The sequence below is a fragment of the Panulirus ornatus genome, chromosome 66 (genome assembly GCF_036320965.1).
Source record: "Panulirus ornatus isolate Po-2019 chromosome 66, ASM3632096v1, whole genome shotgun sequence".
Lineage (NCBI taxonomy): Eukaryota > Metazoa > Arthropoda > Malacostraca > Decapoda > Palinuridae > Panulirus > Panulirus ornatus.
In genome coordinates, this window is record NC_092289.1 from 1911447 (window position 1) to 1931331 (window position 19885).

Below are 19885 nucleotides of genomic sequence, written 5' to 3' on the forward strand. Positions count from 1 at the left end.
GGGAATATCCTCACCTGGCCCCCTTCTCTGTTCCTTCTTTTGGAAAAAAAAAAAAAAAATTGAGAGGGGAGGATTTCCAGCCCCCCGCTCCCTTCCTTTTAGTCGCCTTCTACGACACGCAGGGAATACGTGGGTAGTATTCTTTCTCCCCTATCCCCAGGGATCTGGCAGCGGATGGAACCATGGAAGCGGAAGTGGATCATAGGGTGGGGGAGGGGGCGAAAATTCTGGGAGCCTTGAAGAATGTGTGGAAGTCGAGAACATTATCTCGGAAAGCAAAAATGGGTATGTTTGAAGGAATAGTGGTTCCAACAATGTTGCATGGTTGCGAGGCGTGGACTATGGATAGAGTTGTGCGCAGGAGGATGGATGTGCTGGAAATGAGATGTTTGAGGACAATGTGTGGTGTGAGGTGGTTTGATCGAGTAAGTAACGTAAGGGTAAGAGAGATGTGTGGAAATAAAAAGAGCGTGGTTGAGAGAGCAGAAGAGGGTGTTTTAAAATGGTTTGGACACATGGAGAGAATGAGTGAGGAAAGATTGACCAAGAGGATATATGTGTCGGAGGTGGAGGGAACAAGGAGAAGTGGGAGACCAAATTGGAGGTGGAAAGATGGAGTGAAAAAGATTTTGTGTGATCGGGGCCTGAACATGCAGGAGGGTGAAAGGAGGGCAAGGAATAGAGTGAATTGGAGCGATGTGGTATACCGGGGTTGACGTGCTGTCAGTGGATTGAATCGGGGCATGTGAAGCGTCTGGGGTAAACCATGGAAAGCTGTGTAGGTATGTATATTTGCATGTGTGGACGTATGTATATACATGTGTATGGGGGTGGGTTGGGCCATTTCTTTCGTCTGTTTCCTTGCGCTACCTCGCAAACGCGGGAGACAGCGACAAAGCAAAAAAAAAAAAGAAAAAAAAAAATATATATTCCCTGGGGATAGGGGAGAAAGAATACTTCCCACGTATTCCCTTCGTGTCGTAGAAGGCGACTAAAAGGGAAGGGAGTGGGGGGCTGGAAATCCTCCCCTCTCTTTTTTTTTTTTTTTCCCAAAGGTAGGAACAGAGAAGGGGGCTGGATGAGGATGTTTCCTCAGAGGCCCAGTCCTCTGTTCTTAACGCTACCTCGCTGACGCGGGAAATGGCGAATAGTATGAAAGAAAGAATATATATATATATATATATATATATATATATATATATATATATATATATATATATATATATATATTCTTTCTTTCTCTTTCAAACTAGAGTTAATTAATAGAGTTAATTAGCAAGGTAGCGTTTAGAACAGAGGACTGAACCTTTGAGGGAATATCCTCACCTGGCCCCCTTCTCTGTTCCTTCTTTTGGAAAATTAAAAAAAACAAGAGGGGAGGATTTCCAGCCCCCTGCTCCCTCCCCGACTAAAAGGGGAGGGAGCGGAGGGCTGGAAATCCTCCCCTCTTGTTTTTTTTTAATTTTCCAAAAGAAGGAACAGAGAAGGGGGCCAGGTCAGGATATTCCCTCAGAGGCCCAGTCCTCTGTTCTTAATGCTACCTTGCTGACGCGGGAAATGGCGAATAGTTTGAAAGAAAGATATATATTGGAAAGGATCACAATTTTGCGCATGATCAAGATATTCTTATGAGTCCACGGGGAAAATGAAACACGAAAAGTTCCCAAGTGCACTTTCATGTAATAATCACATCATCAGGGGAGACACAAGAGAGAAATATAACAGTCGGTTGATATACATCGAAGAGATGAAGCTAGGACGCCATTTGGTAAACATGCGATTGTCCAACACATACGAGCGTTCATAAACTTATCATTTTACAAATCTTATCAACAATAAAGTTATCAAATCTGTACAGACCATCACTAATATTAAGACTAAAATTCTTTGCGTATTTAATAATAGAAGATTCAATGATATTTCTCGCGGTAATAGAGTTAAAGAGTTAATAACTGAGATGGCATTACTCCAGTCAATACAATGATCATAGTTTTAAACGTGATTAAACAAGGCATTTGTTTCTTGTCCCATTCTTATACTATATCTATGTTGCTCAAGTCTAACACAAAGATCCTTACCAATCTGCCCAACATAAAATCTATCACAATTTTCCACATTGCACTTTATAGATGCATCCAGGAGAATTTTCTGGTGAATTCCTGATTAAGATGTTCTTTATAATATTATTGTTGCTAAAGGCAACATTTACATTAAAGGATTTAAGCAACATGGGAAATAAAGTAAAATTATTATCAAAAGGGAGAACTAAAAGATTCTTGGTGTCAATGGGAGGTTTGGGCTCAACTCTATAAAATGATTTCTTTGCTAATCATAGTTTTAAACGTGATTAAACAAGGCATTTGTTTCTTGTCCCATTCTTATACTATATCTATGTTGCTCAAGTCTAACACAAAGATCCTTACCAATCTGCCCAACATAAAATCTATCACAATTTTCCACATTGCACTTTATAGATGCATCCAGGAGAATTTTCTGGTGAATTCCTGATTAAGATATTCTTTATAATATTATTGTTGCTAAAGGCAACATTTACATTAAAGGATTTAAGCAACATGGGAAATAAAGTAAAATTATTATCAAAAGGGAGAACTAAAAGATTCTTGGTGTCAATGGGAGGTTTGGGCTCAACTCTATAAAATGATTTCTTTGCTAACTTGAGGGACTTATCAATAAAACATCTAGGGTAATTTAACTTAGATCCAATAGAATATATCTTCTCAAACTCACCATCAATAAACTCTGGACTGCAAATATGTAATGCCCTAAGGAACATAGATTGAAATGATGACAATTTAACTCTATCATGTTGAGATGAGTAATAATGGATATATGAGCATACTTTGCTAGGTTTTCTGTATATGTTAAAATTAAACTTGTACCCTTGCCTATGGATCATGCAATCTAAAAATGGTAACATACCATTATTTTCATTTTCTACAGTAAATTTGATGGAAGGTAATAAATTGTTAGGTAAGGGGAGAAATATTTGCAAATTTTCATTTGTCGGCCAAACACAAAGAACATCATCTACATACCTAAACCAAATTGCATTAGAAGGTATGATATCCTTTAGTAATTTTGTTTCAAAAAATTCCATATAAAGATTATTTGGTACAGGTGAAAGAGGGTCACCCATTGCCATGCCAAATTTTTGAGCATAATGATCTCCAATGAATTGAAATACACAGTCTTTTATACACAATTTTATCAGTTCAATGAAAACAGACTTTGAAACAGGTAAGTGAATGTCATCCAAGACATCAAATAAATATTCTAAAAGGTCATCAAAAGATCCATCATTGATGAAACCCAGCTTGCAGCTTGTTTTAGCCATAGAGTGCATGCAAATCTTGCGAGTGATTCACAAATGATTTCAACATGGAAACTGTATCACAGCAACAAATAGTACACTAAATACAGTCTTGTCATGAAATTGGTTATTCAAAAAATGTGCTGATTATCATGAAATGACGTGAACACTGATTTTTTCCCTAATTCCTTTTTCTGCCTTAGCAAGGTATTATCAGGAACACATGAACAACAGCCTCATATGTACACATCCATTTCTCTAGCTTTTATGTATACTGCATTATACCAAGCAGTGGATGGCATGCAGTGAGTTCAATAAAAAACATTATACATGACAATTAGAGAGCAGATGTGCACAAATGAGGCCATTTTTCATTTATTCCTCATGGGAAAAAAATCAGAAACAGAAAAAATTAATGGGCATGCCATCTCCAGACTCTTCTTTTCATCAAGCAAAAAAATGCTATCACACAATGAAGGCAAGGAAAAAGGAAACAAAAGGCTCAGTACATGAATTCTAACCAGATCATGTTGGGAGGAAGTGTTGAGTGATGGTAGCTTGCATGATGGCCCACAATCCCGTTTTACTGCTCCCACAACACACGCCTCACACTGCTCCTGAAATACAAGAGAAGTTAGAAGAAAACTAGACAAAAGCTTAAGTGCCTACAAATCTCTTTACTTTTGAACTTATGACAGAGTAACATGATAGATACACAGTATATTTATTACATTTATTATACTTTGTCTGTCTCCCGCACTAGCGAGGTAGTGCAAGGAAACAGACGAAAGAATGGCCCAACCCACCCACACATATGAATATTTTTTGAGAACAGTTTATATAAAACCTATACAAAAAGCCCATTTGATAAAGTTTTGAAAAGTTCATTGCTGTGAACTTCTCAAAAGATATTTGTGCTTTTTGTTATACACAGCAAATTAAGGGTTCCATATATTTCTCCCTACATTTTCTACCCAGTTCCCACAATTTACCTACTCAATCCCCAAAATTCTATCTAATCCACTCACCTTTTCTACATGATTCCTTTTTGCAGCACTTTTCCATACCTAGTACTTGTACCTTTCTCTGCATGATTTCCATATTATTTCCCGAGTGATATCTGTAATCTCCCATCTTTCTAACAGAATACTTCTAGAGCTTTTCCCTATGAAATTCTTGTACTTTTCCCTGTGATTCCTGCAAACATCACTAACTTGTTCCTGCACCTCTAACTACCTATATTTTATGCCTTTTCCTATTGAGTTCCCATACCTTGCTCTTCTTAGTTCCTAAACCTTTCCTTAGGTGGTTCTTGCATCTTTCCCCATCTGATTTCCACACCTTCTCCTACGTAGTTCTCAAATCTTTTCCTGTCTGGGTTCCCATAATTCATCCTTGCTGGTTACTGCACCTTCCCTTACCAGATTCCCCAAATTTCCCCATGTACTTCTCACATCCTAACCCTACCTACCTATTGTTCTTTTCTTACAACTATCTTAAACCACTTTTCACCATTTTCCCCATGTTGTTCCTACAACTCTCCACAAAATGCCAATCAATCACAACTCTTCTTTACAACCAGTCATTTAATTTTCTAGCCAACAAAGTACAACACTCCCAGTAACAGTATGTCACATTTACTAATAGTCTCAAATGAGGGAATTTATCCATTGCTGTTTGAAAATCTAATCAAATGACATCACCCGTTTTCTTTTCATCATACATCTTAATTACTTGATATGTCAGACAAACAAATGCACCATAAACCATGCTGTGAATTATGATCCTCTAAATCATTTGCAATTTTTTCTCAACTGATAGTTTTCATAACTCTCTGCTGGTATTTCTTCACACAAGTCTCCTTTCAAAGCTCACTTACTCACCACACTCTTCTCCCCAACACTGTTTCCTCTTTTTCAAAAACCACTAAAAATCCTCACCCTCACCTCCACAAGGTAGTGATCATACATCCCACAAGATGCCCTTCTCAGCACATTTACATCTAACTGTCTCTCTTTTGCATGCCTATCAATTAATATGTAATCAGATAATGCCCACTGACCATCTCTCCTACTTCCATATGTATACTTGTGTATATCCCTCTTTTTAAACCAGGTATTTCCAATATCCAGTCTTTTTTCATGATAAACTCAACAAGCTCTTCACCATTTTCCTTCATAATACTAAATACCCCACATTTAAATCTAAATACCTTCACATTTAAATCAGACATCACTAATACCCAGTCTTAAACATCAAAACTGCTGACACACTAACTCACTGTTCCCAAAACAATTGCCTCTCATGATCTTGCTTCTGGCTAGGTGCATAAGGACCAATTATCACCCATCTCTCATCATCCACTTTCAGTTTTACCAACATCAATCTAGAATTTACTTCCTCCATTCTATCATACACTCCCACAACTCCTACTTTAGAAAGAGTGCTACTCCTTCCTTAGTTCTTGTCCTTTCACCAACCCTGACATTACTCCTAAGACATTTCCAAACCAAACCATTCTTCTCTTTTACCCTTGAGCTTTGTTTCACTCAGAACCAGAACATCCAGGTTCCTTTCCTCAAACATACTACCTATCTCTCCTCTCTTCTGATCTTGGTTACATCCACACACATTTTGACAACCTAGTCTAAGCCTTCGAGAAGGACGAGCACTCCCTGCCTGGCTCTTTCTTCCATTTCCTCATTTAGAAGTTGAAATACAAGAAGGGAAGAGTTTCTAGCACACCACTCCTCCCCCTTTAGTCACCTTCTATGACAAGCAGGGAATACTGAGGTAGAATTCTTCCTTCACTAATTCAGGGATAAGGCTCATGAACATAAATTTTGGAAAGCACAATCCAACTATAACTGTTTTCAAAGTTAAGCTGAGTCCATTGAATGCTTATGACATGAGATGGAAAAAATGATGATACTTTACACGATACTTGTCCTTTCTTGACCTGAATAACATTGTCAGTAGTGTCAACCTGTGAGATTGGCAAAACTCAGGATCAAAAATTGTGCAGAGAAAAAGTAATAACATTTACAGTCATTCAAGAAACAGAATTATCCAGAATCACCATTAATCACACTATGTTCACTGAAACATACACATGAAAAGTTAAATGTAAAGCAAACACAAAAAAGGCCTGGTAAATAATCTTCACATGCTGAAATGAAACATGCCATACTGTGCATAATAACTCCAGTGCAAAGCAAGGGCACCACATGCACATTTCAATATGATAAAATTACAATTATACAGGGCAAGTCAGCTGGCATAAGAAATGTAATAAGCCAACCAGTGGATACACTCAAGTTGTAGCTGACCATATTCCTTCAGCGTTCTCATATAGGTTAGGCAGGCTGCAATGGCTATGTAGCACTGCAAGGTGTGGCCACATACAGCTTAATGATACAATGTGTAATGAGATAGCCTAGTTCCAGTCTAGATCAAGTGGAGACAGGTGAAGATGACCTCTTAAAATTATTGTAAGGTAAGTTAATGCTGAAAAAAGGACTTGCATATGTGTGTGTAGTACTGAAGTATACAAGAATGTAACTTCAAGCCCTGTAACATAATGACTGAAGTGAGAAGGTCTGCTGCTACGAAAGACTATGGTTTGGTGATTTATAGTCATAAAAGAAGAGGCCAAAAGCTGTCCATGAGGGAGCAGCATCACCAATGGCATCCCAATCAAGAGCCAAGTCCATTAGCTGGTGACCAGTATCATCACTATCACCATTACCACCAACAGCGACAGCAGCAATATGAAACAGCACCACTACCTCAACAGCAGCAACATGACCAGCGCCATTACCACCAACAGCAGCAGAAGCAGCAGCATTATCAGCACCAATATTGCCAACAGCAGCAGAAGCAGCATCATGATTAGCATCACTACTGCCAACAGCAGCAGAAGCAGCATCATGATCAGCATCACTACTGCCAACAGCAGCAGAAGCAGCATCATGATCAGCACCACTATTGCCAACAGCAGCAGAAGCAGCATCATGATGAGCACCACCAATGCCAACAGCAGCAGAAGCAGCATCATGATCAGCACCACTATTGCCAACAACAGCAGAAGTAGCAACATGACCTGCATCATAACCATCACCAGCACTTCTACCACCTACAGCAGCATCACAACCACCAACAGCATCACTAGTAACATCAACCACCACCATCACTAACAGCAATAGCAGAAGCATCACCAACACCATTAACAGCATAACCATCACCCACAACATCACTACCACCAGCACCAGCAGCATCACCATCAGCAGTAGAGTGAGGGCATGGGACAGACTGTGGATCAATGCGAGGGGCCGCACTCGGCGCACACCTTCCTCGCCCTCCCCTGCTCACACAGATACTTTTTGCTGAAGCTGGGAGTTCAGGCTCCCAGTTGCTTTATCTGGGGAGTTCAGCCTCCCAGCTGCTTTATCTGGGGAGTTCAGGCTCCCAGTTGCTTTATCTGGGAAATTCAGGCTCCCAGCTGCTTTATCTGAGGAGTTCAGGCTCCCAGTTGCTTTATCTGGGAAATTCAGGCTCCCAGTTGCTTTATCTGGGGAGTTCAGGCTCTCAGTTGCTTTATCTGGGGAGTTCAGGCTCCCAGTTGCTTTATATGGGGAGTTCAGGCTCTCAGTTGCTTTATCTGGGGAGTTCAGGCTCCCAGTTGCTTTATATGGGGAGTTCAGGCTCTCAGTTGCTTTATCTGGGGAGTTCAGGCTCCCAGTGCTTTATCTGGGGAGTTCAGGCTCCGAGCTGCTTTATCTGGGGAGTTCAAGCTCCCAGTTGCTTTATATGAGGAGTTCAGTCTCTCAGTTGCTTTATCTGGGGAGTTCAGGCTCCCAGATGCTTTATCTGAGGGAGTTCAGGCTCCCAGATGCTTTATCTGGGGGAGTTCAGGCTCCCAGTTGCTTTGTCTGAGGAATTCAAGCCCCAATTGCCTTGACAAAGGAGCTCAGAACCCAACTTGCTTTGTCTAAGGGTTCAACGTGCTAGCTACTTTGGATGTTCAAGGTTCCAGTTGTTTTGTCTAAAGGATTTCAAAAGCCCAATTACTTCGTGTGGGGGCTCAAGGCCCCAGTCGCTTTGCCTGGGTAGTTCAAGGCCCCGGCTAGCTGGCCGGAGTTTAAGCCCCCTTCTGATTTGCATGGGGAGTCAAGGCCCTAGTTGCTTTGCTCACGGGTTCAAGGCCCTAACTGCTCTATTCGGGAGGCCAAGGTCAGGTCCTGCTTGGTGTCTGGTGCTCAACGCTCCATATGCTTTGGAGGTTCAAGACCCACTGCTTTGTCTGGGCTTCAAGGCATGGGTTACATAATGAGGGTTCAAGGCCATAGTGACACTGTCTGCGGGTTCTACGCCACATTGACTGTCAGGGGTTCAAGGTACCAGTTGCTTTGTCAGGGGCTCAAGGCCTAAGGTGCATTATTTTTGTTTTTAAAGTCCAGTTGCCTCTTTGAGGGGCTCACAACCCGTTCATGTGCCTCGGGCCAAGACCCCAGCTGGTGTGTCTGGGTGTTCAAGGCTCATAACATCAGTTCAAGACTCACAGCATCACATGTTCAAGACCCACAACACCTGATGTTCATGTTCAAGACCCACAGCAAGAGATGTTCAAAAGCCATAACAACTGATGTTCAAGAGCCACAGCACCTGACGTTAAAAGCCAAAGCAACAGATGTTCAAAAGCCACAGAATACGTTGTGTAAGAGTCACAGCACAAGATGTTCAACATCCAGGACACCCGAGCCCCCAATCTCTCTGTATAATTACGTTGTAAAAGAGAGGAACATGGGAAGGAACCAAACGAGGAGCTCTCTCTCTCTCTCTCTCTCTCTCTCTCTCTCTCTATATATATATATATATATATATATATATATATATATATATATATATATATAACACGAAATTGAAATTTCGATTGGGAAGCAACACAGAAACATGGATGCAATTAACGGTAGTCTCAGCTTCTGAAGTTAGACGCTCCGGTCATTAAGTAACCTCCTATAAAGAAGAAACATTAAAAAAACATCATCAAACAAGCGTTTAACTGCAGGTTACTTGAATATTAATCAAACACGACTCCAAGACGAAACATAATAGCCTATCAACTAAGGAAAACCTTGACCAGCTGCCTTCTTTATATGGAACTGGTCGGTGTGTTTACATCTCACGTCGCTTACTTAATCAAACTTGACAAACTGTAACAGAAAACGGAAACACCAAAATTTCTTAAATAGAAAAATCTTTTAAATTCAAATTCATTTCAGTCTCCATAATCAACGGCATAGAAATCCAATGTCTGTTGAAAAATAATATTTAAAGCCATAACTTGCAGTTGCACTATGCTTGCTAACTCGTCAAAATGAGGTTGTACTGCGTTAAATACTGTCTGAACAGGTAATTAATTTCCTAGAAACTCTACCGCAAATTTCCCAGTACTAAAAACTACCATTGAAGTAGTGTATGAAACCTCACCTATACAGGAAAAGGAAAAATCTCTTTAAAAAAAATACAAATCACACGGCAACAGGAAAGTAACAGACGTTTGCCATTAAAGTTATTGGAATACCACTTCATTTCGTTTTATATTCTTCTTAAAGATAAAATTGAGAAGCCTGGGCAAAATACCTAATGCCCTATATAAGTTATAATCAATACACCTCGATCAAAATACAGATCAGTTCTTTATCACAGTATTAATGGAAAAATATCTCAATACGACTGTAATAACTGAACACACGGGTAACTTCTGAGGGTGATATATGAACCATCTTTTTCACCCACCATACCAACAGTTGCCCTGGGCCCACCACCCACCATACCTAAAGCTGCCCTGGGCCCACGACCCATCATACCTACGCCTGCCCTGGGCCCACGACCCACTTACACTGGTCGTCACCATGTACGCCAACATACGAACCCGCGGCGCCTTTGTGTCGCGTCTGTCGCCCTCCCCAACACCCGTCGACGGATGTACCTCTCCCCAGCCTCCCAACAACCCTTCCGTAGAAGGAAGTGCCTCTCCCCAGCCTCCTAACTCCCTCCCGTAGAAGGAGGTGCCTCTCCCCAGCCTCCCAACAACCCTTCCGTAGAAGGAGGTGCCTCTCCCCAGCCTCCCAACTCCCTCCCATAGAAGGAGGTGCCTCTCCCCAGCCTCCCAACTCCCTCCCGTAGAAGGAGGTGCCTCTCCCCAGCCTCCCAACTCCCTCCCGTAGAAGGAGGTGCCTCTCCCCAGCCTTCCAACACCCTCCTGTAGATGGAGGTGCCTCTCCCTAGCCTTCCAACACCCTCCCGTCGTCGAAAGAGGTGCCTCTCCCCAGCCTTTCAACACCCTCCCGTAGAAGGAGGTGCCTCTCTCCTCAGCCTTCCAACACCCTCCCGTAGAAGGAGGTGCCTCTCTCCCCAGCCTTCCAACACCCTCCCGTAGAAGGAGGTGCCTCTCCCTAGCCTTCCAACACCCTCCCGTAGAAGGAGGTGCCTCTCCCCAGCCTTCCAACACCCTCCCGTAGAAGGAGGTGCCTCTCCCCAGCCTTCCAACACCCTCCCGTCGTCGAAGGAGGTGCCTCTCTCCTCAGCCTTCCAACACCCTCCCGTAGAAGGAGGTGCCTCTCTCCCCAGCCTTCCAACACCCTCCCGTAGAAGGAGGTGCCTCTCTCCCCAGCCTTCCAACACCCTCCCGTAGAAGGAGGTGCCTCTCTCCCCAGCCTTCCAACACCCTCCCGTAGAAGGAGGTGCCTCTCTCCTCAGCCTTCCAACACCCACCCTCCCGTCTGATGGTGAGGAGGTAGTGGTGGCCGCGTCTGGGTGAGGCGGGAGCGTCTGGCAGGGATGTGTGTCAAGGCCCTCCCAACCCGGGCCCGGCCCAGACCCTCCTCCTGTGTACGTGGCCGACAATATGCCCACCAAGCTTCTTTGCGAATTAGGACAATGTCAAGTTTAATGACGCAGTAAATCTCTATGTTTGATCTTTGGCAGTGTGTGTGTGTGTGTGTGTGTGTGTGTGTGTGTGTGTGTGTGTGTGTGTGTGTGTGTGTGTGTACACACAGAAGAGATGGTACACACACAGAAGGTTGTGAGATGGGAGAAGACGAGTGCAAAACTCTCCCCATAACACACAAACAGTAACCACACACACACACACACACACACACACACACACACACACACACACACACCAGCCTAAGCCAGGTACCTCTTCACTGGCCAGCCCCGAGGGGAGGGTGAAAACCTGGGTTGGGTGTGGGCTGACTTGCATCGCCCAAGATTCGAACCCATGAGGGCCCGTGCTAACTCATGGTCAGCAACGCTAAGAGCTACACCACAGAGGTATGCAATGTGTGCGTGTGTGGGTGGGTGTATATGTGCGGGGAGAGAGAGAGAGAGAGAGAGAGAGAGAGAGAGAGAGAGAGAGGATCATCACCATAACAACGGTGTAAACATACTGCACTCCACCCCTCCTCCATCTCTGTATCTGTCTGCTTACCCACCTGCTTACTTCCCAGCTTGTCCACCTGCTTACTTCCCAGCTTGTCCACCTGCTTACTTCCCACCTTACCCACCTGCTTACTTCCCACCTTACCCACCTGCTTATTTACCTACTTACCAACAGGACTACCCCCTGCCTCACTATACTTACCTACTGATCTGTCAGGCGACACACTGAAAGTGACTGAAACGCTAGCTGAACACCTGTACACCTGCTGGTGAACTGGGTAGAGTAAGTAAACACCTGTACACCTGCTGGTAAACTGGGTGGTGTAGTAAACACCTGTACACCTGTTGGTGAACTGGGTAGTGTGAGTAAACACCTGTACACCTGCGTATTACATGAAGACAGCAATATTCACACCGACTCTTCAGCTGTTATCGAAACCAGAGCCTCCTATCAGGCCCCAGATAACCTCCCAGTGGTTCCCCTGACAGCTTAATTTAGTCTGGTTCAGCCCACAGACAACCCGTCAGCCCCTGTATACAACAACACTCCAATTCGTTCTATCCCGTGCACGCCTTACACTCTCCTGCATGTCCAGGCCCCGATCACTCGAGCCATCTTTTACTCCGTTGTTCCACCTCCTCCTCGGTTTTCCTCTTCTTGTTCCCTGTACTACCAACATGTATTCCCTTTTTAGTCAATCTCTCTTTGCTCATCCTCTCCATATTTCTAAACCAATTTATCATACGTTCTTCAGCCCACTCATGAATATCCCGTTTACTACGACACCCCCGTCTTACCTTATCATTTCTTCTTCAACGAACCCCTCCTCTTCTCTCCACATATTGTCCTCAAAAACATTTTACTACGATACCAAGAAACAAACCCATATCTTGACCTGACACACACTGGCCTTCCTCTCCACGTATGCCTCTATGTCCCCAGCTTAGCCATCCCTCACCCACCCTATGCCTGGCTTCAGCTCCCATGGTTTTATTCGCTGCCACATCCACTCCCAGGTATCTAAAACACTTCCCTTCCTCCAGCTTGTTCAAATTCTCACTCTAACCAGCCTGTATCTACCCCCGCTAAATTGAATAACCTTACTTTGAGGTGCCGGACCTGAACATGCAGGAGGGTGTGAGGCGAACATTGAATAGAATGAGAGCAATGTGTTCTACGGGGAGGGTCGTGCTGGTAATGGGCTGAGCCAGGGCAGTTGAAGCGGTGAGGGGAAACCTAGGAGCGACCTGTGCGGCCAGGTTGTGGAGAAAGGACTTCGTGGCAAAATAGAATTACGTGAGCTAAAGCGAGGATATGAGTCACTGAGTATGTGAGCTAGACAGTAAGTGAGGTGGAGAGTATGTGAGCTGGAAAGTAAGTGAGCTAGATAGTGGATGTGAGACAAAGTCGATATGAGCTAGAGAGTGGATGTGAGACAATGGTTGTGAGCCAGAGTGGATGTGAGCCAGAGAGTGGATATGAGCCAGAGTGGATGCGAAACAGAGTGGATGTGAGCCAGAGAGTGGATGTGAGCCAGAGAGTGGATATGAGCCAGAGTGGATGCGAAACAGAGTGGATGTGAGCCAGAGAGTGGATGCAAGCGAACAAAACCAATACTCGTGCGCCTCTGGCGCTATCACGCTACGCGGGAAACGGAAGTGATCAAATGACCACTTGCTGGTCTATCTGGGGGTGATCACCACACACACACACACCTGCTGGTCTATCTGGGGTTGATCACCACACACACACACCTGCAGGCAAGTGATGATCACATCAACACCTGCTGGTGCACCTGATCAATACACCTGCACAGCAGCCGCCGCCACAATGCTGAATTATTCCGTGATGCGGCGTGACCTTTGACCTCCCCCTACCCCCACAGGCAGCCAGTGAGCGGTGAGGGAGGTCATCCCAAGTTGGGGCTGCGTCTGGCCTCCACAACACACACACACACACACACACACACACACACACACACACACACACACACACACACACAGGATGTGGTGTGGGTCAAATAATATGGATGTCAGTTCGACACAGACAGGCCCCATGGGAGACCTCAGGTGACCACCGGGGAGGGGACACGTGTGTCCTGAAGACAGAGGTTCTCACACACCTGACATACCTGTGTATGTACACACCTGACATACACCCCATCCACCCCAGCAGGGGCATTACGACCACAGAGCCTGGTCCACCAGCACTGAGAACTCCTGCCTTCACACGCGCCGCCAACGTGGCGTGGGGTGGTGGGGAGGGGGAAATAAGAATATGTATTACGATGGACCCACAGTGGCTGGTCCTTACCCACCTGCTTACTTCCCACCTTACCCACCTGCTTACTTCCCACCTTACCCACCTGCTTACTTCCCACCTTACCCACCTGCTTACTTCCCACCTTACCCACCTGCTTACTTCCCACCTTACCCACCTGCTTACTTCCCACCTTACCCACCTGCTTACTTCCCACCTTACCCACCTGCTTACTTCCCACCTTACCCACCTGCTTACTTCCCACCTTACCCACCTGCTTACTTCCCACCTTACCCACCTGCTTACTTCCCACCTTACCCACCTGCTTACTTCCCACCTTACCCACCTGCTTACTTCCCACCTTACCCACCTGCTTACTTCCCACCTTACCCACCTGCTTACTTCCCACCTTACCCACCTGCTTACTTCCCACCTTACCCACCTGCTTACTTCCCACCTTACCCACCTGCTTACTTCCCACCTTACCCACCTGCTTACTTCCCACCTTACCCACCTGCTTACTTCCCACCTTACCCACCTGCTTACTTCCCACCTTACCCACCTGCTTACTTCCCACCTTACCCACCTGCTTACTTCCCACCTTACCCACCTGCTTACTTCCCACCTTACCCACCTGCTTACTTCCCACCTTACCCACCTGCTTACTTCCCACCTTACCCACCTGCTTACTTCCCACCTTACCCACCTGCTTACTTCCCACCTTACCCACCTGCTTACTTCCCACCTTACCCACCTGCTTACTTCCCACCTTACCCACCTGCTTACTTCCCACCTTACCCACCTGCTTACTTCCCACCTTACCCACCTGCTTACTTCCCACCTTACCCACCTGCTTACTTCCCACCTTACCCACCTGCTTACTTCCCACCTTACCCACCTGCTTACTTCCCACCTTACCCACCTGCTTACTTCCCACCTTACCCACCTGCTTACTTCCCACCTTACCCACCTGCTTACTTCCCACCTTACCCACCTGCTTACTTCCCACCTTACCCACCTGCTTACTTCCCACCTTACCCACCTGCTTACTTCCCACCTTACCCACCTGCTTACTTCCCACCTTACCCACCTGCTTACTTCCCACCTTACCCACCTGCTTACTTCCCACCTTACCCACCTGCTTACTTCCCACCTTACCCACCTGCTTACTTCCCACCTTACCCACCTGCTTACTTCCCACCTTACCCACCTGCTTACTTCCCACCTTACCCACCTGCTTACTTCCCACCTTACCCACCTGCTTACTTCCCACCTTACCCACCTGCTTACTTCCCACCTTACCCACCTGCTTACTTCCCACCTTACCCACCTGCTTACTTCCCACCTTACCCACCTGCTTACTTCCCACCTTACCCACCTGCTTACTTCCCACCTTACCCACCTGCTTACTTCCCACCTTACCCACCTGCTTACTTCCCACCTTACCCACCTGCTTACTTCCCAGCTTGTCCACCTGCTTACTTCCCACCTTACCCACCTGCTTACTTCCCACCTTACCCACCTGCTTACTTCCCACCTTACCCACCTGCTTACTTCCCACCTTACCCACCTGCTTACTTCCCACCTTACCCACCTGCTTACTTCCCACCTTACCCACCTGCTTACTTCCCACCTTACCCACCTGCTTACTTCCCACCTTACCCACCTGCTTACTTCCCACCTTACCCACCTGCTTACTTCCCACCTTACCCACCTGCTTACTTCCCACCTTACCCACCTGCTTACTTCCCACCTTACCCACCTGCTTACTTCCCACCTTACCCACCTGCTTACTTCCCACCTTACCCACCTGCTTACTTCCCACCTTACCCACCTGCTTACTTCCCACCTTACCCACCTGCTTACTTCCCACCTTACCCACCTGCTTACTTCCCACCTTACCCACCTGCTTACTTCCCACCTTACCCACCTGCTTACTTCCCACCTTACCCACCTGCTTACTTCCCACCTTACCCACCTGCTTACTTCCCACCTTACCCACCTGCTTACTTCCCACCTTACCCACCTGCTTACTTCCCACCTTACCCACCTGCTTACTTCCCACCTTACCCACCTGCTTACTTCCCACCTTACCCACCTGCTTACTTCCCACCTTACCCACCTGCTTACTTCCCACCTTACCCACCTGCTTACTTCCCACCTTACCCACCTGCTTACTTCCCACCTTACCCACCTGCTTACTTCCCACCTTACCCACCTGCTTACTTCCCACCTTACCCACCTGCTTACTTCCCACCTTACCCACCTGCTTACTTCCCACCTTACCCACCTGCTTACTTCCCACCTTACCCACCTGCTTACTTCCCACCTTACCCACCTGCTTACTTCCCACCTTACCCACCTGCTTACTTCCCACCTTACCCACCTGCTTACTTCCCACCTTACCCACCTGCTTACTTCCCACCTTACCCACCTGCTTACTTCCCACCTTACCCACCTGCTTACTTCCCACCTTACCCACCTGCTTACTTCCCACCTTACCCACCTGCTTACTTCCCACCTTACCCACCTGCTTACTTCCCACCTTACCCACCTGCTTACTTCCCACCTTACCCACCTGCTTACTTCCCACCTTACCCACCTGCTTACTTCCCACCTTACCCACCTGCTTACTTCCCACCTTACCCACCTGCTTACTTCCCACCTTACCCACCTGCTTACTTCCCACCTTACCCACCTGCTTACTTCCCACCTTACCCACCTGCTTACTTCCCACCTTACCCACCTGCTTACTTCCCACCTTACCCACCTGCTTACTTCCCACCTTACCCACCTGCTTACTTCCCACCTTACCCACCTGCTTACTTCCCACCTTACCCACCTGCTTACTTCCCACCTTACCCACCTGCTTACTTCCCACCTTACCCACCTGCTTACTTCCCACCTTACCCACCTGCTTACTTCCCACCTTACCCACCTGCTTACTTCCCACCTTACCCACCTGCTTACTTCCCACCTTACCCACCTGCTTACTTCCCACCTTACCCACCTGCTTACTTCCCACCTTACCCACCTGCTTACTTCCCACCTTACCCACCTGCTTACTTCCCACCTTACCCACCTGCTTACTTCCCACCTTACCCACCTGCTTACTTCCCACCTTACCCACCTGCTTACTTCCCACCTTACCCACCTGCTTACTTCCCACCTTACCCACCTGCTTACTTCCCACCTTACCCACCTGCTTACTTCCCACCTTACCCACCTGCTTACTTCCCACCTTACCCACCTGCTTACTTCCCACCTTACCCACCTGCTTACTTCCCACCTTACCCACCTGCTTACTTCCCACCTTACCCACCTGCTTACTTCCCACCTTACCCACCTGCTTACTTCCCACCTTACCCACCTGCTTACTTCCCACCTTACCCACCTGCTTACTTCCCACCTTACCCACCTGCTTACTTCCCACCTTACCCACCTGCTTACTTCCCACCTTACCCACCTGCTTACTTCCCACCTTACCCACCTGCTTACTTCCCACCTTACCCACCTGCTTACTTCCCACCTTACCCACCTGCTTACTTCGCACCGCAGGAGTCACACAGTGAGGTGTGGCGGAAGGCAACACAGGCGGCGACACATGCACAGAAGCACACACACACACACACACACACACACACACACACACACACACACACACACACACACAGCAGAGGCCATAACTCAAACGAACAACGGAAGAAATGTAGAGACTCCATTAGGTTTTGTGGAACTCGTAAAGCGCTACAACCACCTTTTTATTTAGTGGTTTTTAGCATTGAAATAGGTATATAAAAACTTTACAATGATTCAAAATGAATTCAATATTGTGGCTTCTTTTAAGCGATGCCTGATATCTTACAATCATTTCTAAAAAAATCATATATTTTTGTCTTCCTTTCAAAAACCTATCTTTTTACATTCGTATTGTCTAATGTTTCTCTAATGCTTCTAATTCTCCTAACGTTACTGCATTGCACGAGCCATACTTGACCCCTGACACTCCCAAAATCTTGGCATTGGGTCATCAGAGGTGGCAGGGTTAACACGGCAATTGTGCAGGTGGTGCACAGTGGGCGAAGGTTTCCTCCCTCCATATAGTGAAGATGGGGCAACACAAGTGTGGCTAATCTTCAGCCGAGGACGAAATGACTCAAAATGGTGACTGGTGTTGGAGGAGGAGCGACCATACCCGAGCACCTCGCCTTACCCTCTGTGGTATGTCATTCTTCTGGGCTCCCAAGTCCAAGATGTCTGACATTCACAAGTGAGCATACTTCTTTGTCTTACGTCACGCAAAGTAAACTTATTAAGCGCGACTCTCGTGCACAGACTGCTACATATAGCTGTGCGAGCCTCACCATCTGCTATTTCCAGACCGCTCACATGAACACACGTCCAGGAGACCTACACTCCTGTGGTCTGAGTGGATCCTCACACTGGAGCTGTGTACTCTTGTGGTCTGAGTGGATCCTCACACTGGAGCTGTGTACTCTTGTGGTCTGAATGGATCCTCACACTGGAGCTGTGCACTTTTTAAACCATGGGATGGACGGTAGGAGGACGTGTTGTGTGTTTGACAGTGCGTACAACTCTGGGAATCGTAAGAAGGTTGTACATTTCTTTCCAGTACATTGTTCAGTTTATTCTGCAGCCAGATCACCATACAGTTCTGAAGTGAAGTGAAAAGCCTGTCTCGGTAGTTTTGTTCATTATCATTCTTCAGTAACCACAGCAAGCCCTACACCTTCATCAACCTTGCGAGAGCCACCAGCAGGTGTATCCGTTGCGCTCCCATCAATGTGCAGGAAAGTGACTTCGCGTCACAGAGGCAATGTTGTTGTCTGGTTGTAATCGCTTTCCTCACCAGACCCGGCACAGTAGTCTGGTCTCTGGAACCTTCCAGCCAGGGAGCCGAACACAACCCTATTTCTGGAATCAAGTCCACACCGGTCCCTTTAATGGCACACACACACACACACACACACACACACACACACACACACACACACACACACATAGATGCAGGGAACGTGTTCGAAGACATGAAAAGATAAACACAGCAGCGAATTACAGGAAAAATGGCGAACCCCCTCCCAGTACTGTGAGATGGGGCCCCACGAGTGCAGAACCCCCTCCTAGTGCGGTGTAAAGGCTAATTACACCCCGCTCCCCCATCGTTTCCTACCCACTTGCCTAATCCTTATAATCATCTCCCATCATCTCCTTCTCATCCTCATTACCTCCCCATATCCTCCCTCTAATCCTCATTATCTCCCAATTTCCTCTCTCTCATCCCCATCTCCTCACTCCAATCTTAACTGCACACTCCCTCAAAAGTCCTCTTTTATCTCCCAATTTCTCTTTCTGATATCCATTATCACCCAATTCTTTTTCTCGTTAATCCTAGTTATCTCCAAACTCCCTTCTCTAACTCTCATTATCTACTCTTGCTAATCTTCAATCTCCACATATCCTCTCTCTCTCTCTCTCTCTCTCTCTCTCTCTCTCTCTCTCTCTCTCTCTCTCTCTCTCTAATCTGTGTTATCTCCATATTTTCTTATTCTGATCCTCACTATTTCTCTTCTAATCTTCAATATCTCCCTCTATCTCCCTCTAACCTTTATCATCTCCCTATTGCACCCTCTAATCCTTACTATCTCCCCATTTCCTCTCTAACCCTAACTGCTTTCCCACACCTTCTCTCTAATCCCCATTCCCTCCTTTCCATCCCTAACCCCCATTTCCACAGCCCCTTTCACTAGCCAGTACATCACCTATGGCTGCTCCCTATTTTCTTCTACCATCACTAGCCTCCTTCCCTATTAATCACCCTATGACAC

General features: G+C 46.1%; 1 protein-coding gene across 1 annotated transcript in view; it reads right to left on the minus strand.

Annotated features, from left to right (window-relative positions):
* Positions 1–19885, minus strand: part of disp (RND transporter family member dispatched) — a 108302-nt gene that overhangs the window by 40796 nt on the left and 47621 nt on the right. Inside the window, 1 exon segment of the mRNA XM_071658521.1 lies at positions 3853–3948. Within this exon segment, the coding sequence (XP_071514622.1) occupies positions 3853–3860 (8 nt within the window). The 5' untranslated portion in view covers positions 3861–3948.